We start from the raw sequence: 5,616 nt of genomic DNA on the forward strand, positions 1-5,616 counted from the left end.
TCCCCCCCCCCTGGAGCAGAGGAAACCCAGGGGAGGGAGGTGTAAAGGGGGGGGCGGCTTTGGAGGGGCCTACGCCTCCAATGATAGTGGAAGTGGAGATGAAGGAGATGCCAACAGTGGCGAATCCTTTGCTGGTGGGCGAGAATAACTGCCTCCCACCGGCGGATCATGTGGAAGTTTGCCTGGAGGGGCAGGATAAGGCCTAAAAATGGCCACCAAACTCCACCAGGCAAACGTCAATCACTCCGCGGGGGCCCAGGACTTACTCCTACAGGTCCTCGCGGAGCGAAATGGCGGATTAGCGCTCGTGTCGGAGCCGCACCACATCCCTGAGAGGGACAGTAGTTGGTTGGGGCTCCGGCACGAGTTCCAGGGCGCTGCGATATACTGGCGCCCGAAAGAGGCGTCTCTCCGCCTTAAATTAATCAGGGCGGAAAAATATATTGTGGCGGTGGAGTGGGACGCAATGAGGGTGGCCTCAGTGTATGCCCCCCCACGCTCGGGGGTATGGTCGAGGGCCCGTTTTGGGGTGTTCTTGGAGCAAGTGGGGCGCGTGCTAGATATGTACGCCGCCCACCCAGTGATAGTCGCCGGGGACTTCAACTCCCTTCCCAGGGAGTGGGGTTCCCGGCGGACGGAACCCGGAGGCCAGGATCTCCTTGAGTGGGCGGCGACGAGGGGCCTGATCTTGATTAATTCAGGCTCCGTGAGCACCTGTGTGCGCGCGCAGGGCGAGTCCATCGTGGACTTGACCTTCGGTAATCGCCCTGCGGTGCGCGCAGTCAAGAGATGGAGGGTGGCGACCAAAACGGACATCAACTCTGATCACCTATTGATCGAGTTGTCCGTGGTCGCCACCCCGACGGAGGTGCTCCGTCGTCGCCGAGAGGGGGCCGAGTTGAGACCACCGCGCTGGGCACTTCGCCGCCTGGACGAAGTCTCTTTTAAGATGTCTGTGATAGCGTCCTCTTGGGCAGGGAGGGTTGAATCTCCCCCATTGCTGGCCCGGGAGGATATTGAAGAGGAGACGGCCGGGCTTGGGGAGGTCATGGAGGCAGCCTGTGACTCCTCCATGCCCCGAGCTCGGCCCACCCCCCGCGCCGTTTATTGGTGGTGCGAGGAGGTGGCGGAGCTACTTGGGTCCGTCATCCTCCTCCGCCGACGCGTGCAGCGCATGCGTGCGGTGCGGCGGAAGGGATTGGAATGGGAGCTGGCGCGCAGGTCTCTCCGAGCCGCGCGGATAGACCTGCGCAAAGCCATAGTCAGGGCCAAGGCCCAGGCATGGCAGCGGTTGCTCGAGGAGCTCGATAGGGATCCATGGGGGCGCCCATACAGAATTGTCCTCGGACGCTTGAGGACATGGGCGTCCCCAGCCACAGAGAACCTAGACCCCCAGGCGCTCGACAATGTCGTGGGGGCCCTCTTTCCTACGGCGGGGCCGGAACCCCTGCCGTACGAGGGCCCCCACCTGGATAGGAGACGCGCCTGGAGGTCACTGAGCAGGAGCTCGCAATCGCTGCCAAAAGGCTCGGGGGCAAATCTAAAGCCCCTGGGCCGGATGGTGTGCCTGGCAGGGCATGGGCCTTGGCCCTGAAGTAGCTAAGCCTCCGCCTGAGGCGGCTGTTTACGGACTGCCTTAGAGCGGGGATCTTTCCCAGTCAATGGAAGAGGGCCCGTCTGGTCCTCTTACCCAAGGAGGGCCGACCAGCGGGGGCCCCGTCCGCTTACAGGCCGATTTGCCTGTTGGACGAGGTGGGCAAGCTTTTTGAGAGAGTGATCGTCGCCCGCCTCGTCCATCACCTCTCCCGGGATGGTCCTGACCTGTCTGATGGACAGTACGGGTTCCGCGGGGGCCGCTCAACAGTAGATGCGATCCTGAGAATGCGGTCCCTTGCGGAACAACAGGTGGCGGAGGGGGGGTGGCGTTGGTGGTGTCGCTAGACATCTCCAACGCCTTTAATTCCCTCCCCTGGGACCAGGTAGAGGCGGCGATGCGCTATCAACGTTTCCCGCCCCACCTGGTCCACATTATACGGGACTATTTCCGGGAGAGGAAATTGGAGTTCAGCAACGCTGGATTCCATTGCGGAGGGGGAATGTACTGCGGGGTACCACAGGGGTCGGTACTTGGACCCCTACTTTGGAACCTCGCGTACGACCGCGTCTTAAGAACGGCCCTCCCTCCCGCCTGCACCATGGTCTGCTACGCAAACGACACCCTGGTGCTGGCGGGAGGCATCGACTGGGAGGAGGCTACGGCTATAGGCAATACAGCCGTAGCGGGTGCCGTGCGCTCAATACGGCAGCTGGGCCTACGGGTGGCCCCTCAAAAGACCGAGTGTATGTTCGTGTACGATCGGTTAGCGGGGGTGCCCCCGAGGTCCAGCATTATGGTAGAGGCAACCCGCGTGGAGGTGACCCCAGGCATCAAATACCTGAGGCCCCACCTGGATGGCCAATGGGACTTCACCTCTCATTTTGAGAGGTTGTGTCCCAAGTTGGAGAGAGTAGCGGCTGCACTGTGCAGTCTCCTCCCCAACATCAGTGGTCCGGACAATCGGGTTCGCAGGCTGTATACGAACACCGTCTCGTCCATTGCCCTTTATGGGGCGCCAGTCTGGGCGGGAGAGGCGGGGGCCAAGCGGCGCATCATTTCAATCTTGCATGGTGCGCAGCGACTAATAGCCATCCGCCTCGTGAAGGCGTATAGGACGGTGTCGCATGCAGCCGTCACGGTCCTGGCCGGCATAATACCGGCGGAGCTCCTAGCTCAACTGTACGTAGAGACGTACTACAAGGTTGCGGAGCTCCGCGGGCGAGATGGTGACCACCTGGTCACGGCCGGAGACGATAAGAGGAGACGCGACTCGGCCCGGCGTAAGGCCCTCCGGCGATGACAAAGATTGCTGGGTGCCCCGAACACGCCGGGAATCCGGACCATTGCGGCCATCCGCCCCTGCCTGCCGGAATGGCTGTACCATTTGGTACAGTAACATTGTTTCTCTCTGTAGTCGCCGTGCGCTCGGGATCGCGCCGTAGATGTCGCTTCCGAACGGCATCTCTAAGCGTTATCTAAGAAGAGAAGAGTGTCGTGAGCGTGGAGCGTCAGGTAGCTCAGTGGTTTAAAGCAGTCGCCCGGCAAGGGAAAAACCCGGGTTCGAGTCCCGGCCTAGCAAGATCGGGCTTTCGATATTTTTCTCTTTCTGGAACGAAAAAGATATGCAGATCTCGAACGCACGGCTGGAGCGGGAGCTGGTGGGGTCAGATGAGGGTGAGCCGGGCGGTGTTCGCCTCCAAGAGGTTCTGAGGGGTAACCACTCCCCCACTTTTGGGGGTGGCACCGTCTGGCTGTGAGGAGGGCCAAACCCACATTCCCCCCGTTTGGTACACTCTTAGATCCCGGATCCCCACCCGCGGCCCTCCCGAGAGTTGAACTCTCGGTACTGCCCAACGGGTCGAGACCCAGGAAGCCCCCTCACCACGTCAAGGTGGTGCACCCCGAGGGGGACTGATTTTAGACCCTATTTTTTTTATATAACCCAGGGGAAATGCGTTACTCACCCGCCAGAGGCTCGGGAAAGCCTCCGGAGGTATGTGGGACTCCCTCACCCTAAATAAGGGGGGAGTATACTCCCGCTTCAGCCGTGCGTTCGAGATCTGCGTATCTTTTTCGTTCCAGAAAGAGAAAAATATTGAAAGCGCGGTCTTGCTAGGTCGGGACTCGAACCCGGGTCTTTCGCTTGCCGGGCGACTGCTCTAAACCACCATCTGGGGAGGACGTCCCTCGGGGCGTGCCTCCTGGCATGGGGCGGTCGCCGCGTCCCACAATTGGGGGTTTCTCTTCCCTCGGCAAACGGCCTCGAGAAGTTTTCCCGAGGTACGTGGCGGTGAAGGGGAATTGGTGATTTCTGGGGGGTTAACCCCGGACGTCATCCCCCTACGATTCGTCGGGCCATGCCGATAGGGTCACCCATGCCGGATGGGCCGGCGAGGAAGGAGAGCGACCGTCGGGGCCGCCCGGACGTACTCCGGGGCAGAGTCTGGCGGTCGGTTACCGGGCAGGTCGGGCTCGTTAGCTATTTAACAGCCGACCTAGGGGAAGGAAAACCCCGAAATATAACCCGCCCGTGAGTGAAGGGTAATGTTCTCACTCATCGGATGGACCTAAATGACGACGACACAATGCAGCCTTACCGGCTCAGGGGTTTCGGAGCCCCAGGGCCCGGCGGCACGGGGAGTAGCGTCCCGGCTCCCTGTGTCGTCGTCATCCGGCGACGGGTTGGCGTGCGGGTTGTCTAGGGGCCCGCGCTCCAAAGCTGCTACCGTGGATGAAAGTGCGGAAGGAGGAGGGAGGGCCATTAAAACGGCAAAGAGAAGGACGGTGGACAGGAAGGAGGCAGAGGGGCCCGGGACGATATCTGAGAGGCAGGAGAGGACAACATGCAGGGATTCCAGATTCTGGGATGATGGAGATGAGCATAAGGTTCTTTGCCGATAACCTGGACGTGATTGGTGAGATTGCGGCTGAGATTGAGGATGCTCTTACGAAGAGCAAGAGAATGTCAAATGCGAAGAAAGAATACATCAGAGTGAGGAAGAACAGGATTCTCGAGTTCGGTGAGAGTATGGGGTTGGCTTTTAAGTGCCGGACATCGCACCTGGAGGATACCATTCGGGAGAGGGATGAGTGGCTGGCAGAGGACGAAGGCAGGGAAGAGGAATTGAAGGTGGCTCTGCTGAAATGGGAGTCGAGAGGACGCGAATGGAAAACGGCAAGGGTGAAATGGGAACGTGAGAAGAAGAAATGGGAAAAGGAACGGAGGGTTTGGAAAGGGAAGAGCGAGGAATTGGAAACTAGGATTGCGAGGCTTGTAGAGGCGAGTTCGCTTCCGGCCCCGGTCTTCGTAAATAGTACGGATCGAGCCGCATCTCCACTTCCGGAGGTACGGCCTGAGGTGTGCGAGCGGGCGACGTCCCCATTGCGAACGATGGCTGGCGGGGTGCCGTCTGCTAGTCCTGGACCGGTAGTACCTGCCGCGCCTGCGGCGGCTCCCTCGGATCAACGGTCGTGGTGGGCGCGGGGGTTGGTAGAAGGAGGAAGAAGGCCCCTGAAAGGGGCGGTAATAAGGAGTCGGCGCATCGTGCGCTGCCGGCTCCGCCTACGACGGTGGCGGTGGCGGTTTGCCTCGAGCCGGGGGGCCTCTCGTATGCCGAGGCCCTCCGCAAGGCGAGAGGCGATATTGCGCCGGGGCTGGGTGGGGTCCGGCCCGCCTTTGTGAGGAGGGCTGCAGGAGGCGGCCTCCTATTTGGGTTGGCCGGACCCAGCAAGGAGAGGGAGGCGGACGACCTCGCTGAAAAGCTCAGGGCGTCGCTTCCGGGGGCTGCGATCACACAGCCCTCAAGAATGGGGGAGATCCGACTCGACGGTTTTGACGAGTCTGTCCTCCCCGAGGAGATAGGCGAGGTTCTTGCGAACCGGGGTGGATGTGGGCCGGGTGACGTGCGCCTCGGCCCCATCCGGTGGAATTGGTGAGGAGAAGGGGCGGTTTGGGCCCGGCTCCCTCTCGCGGCCGCTCTTCAGGTGGCGTTGGAGGGTAGGGTGGCGTTGGGATGGGC

At 61.2% G+C, this 5,616-nt stretch overlaps 2 protein-coding genes across 2 annotated transcripts; both read left to right on the forward strand.

Moving 5' to 3' along the window:
* Nucleotides 1–208: 208 nt before the first annotated feature.
* LOC116850722 lies at nt 209–1,594 on the forward strand. Its single transcript, XM_032829328.1, has one exon. The coding sequence runs from the start codon at nt 209–211 to the stop codon at nt 1,592–1,594; it is 1,386 nt and encodes a 461-aa protein (XP_032685219.1).
* Nucleotides 1,595–2,195: 601 nt separating this feature from the next.
* Nucleotides 2,196–2,897, forward strand: LOC116850723. The gene has a single exon (XM_032829329.1). The coding sequence runs from the start codon at nt 2,196–2,198 to the stop codon at nt 2,895–2,897; it is 702 nt and encodes a 233-aa protein (XP_032685220.1).
* Nucleotides 2,898–5,616: the final 2,719 nt, after the last annotated feature.

Source organism: Odontomachus brunneus, unplaced genomic scaffold (assembly GCF_010583005.1).
Source record: "Odontomachus brunneus isolate Ranch 3 - 2012 unplaced genomic scaffold, Obru_v1 Obru_scaffold_153, whole genome shotgun sequence".
NCBI lineage: Eukaryota > Metazoa > Arthropoda > Insecta > Hymenoptera > Formicidae > Odontomachus > Odontomachus brunneus.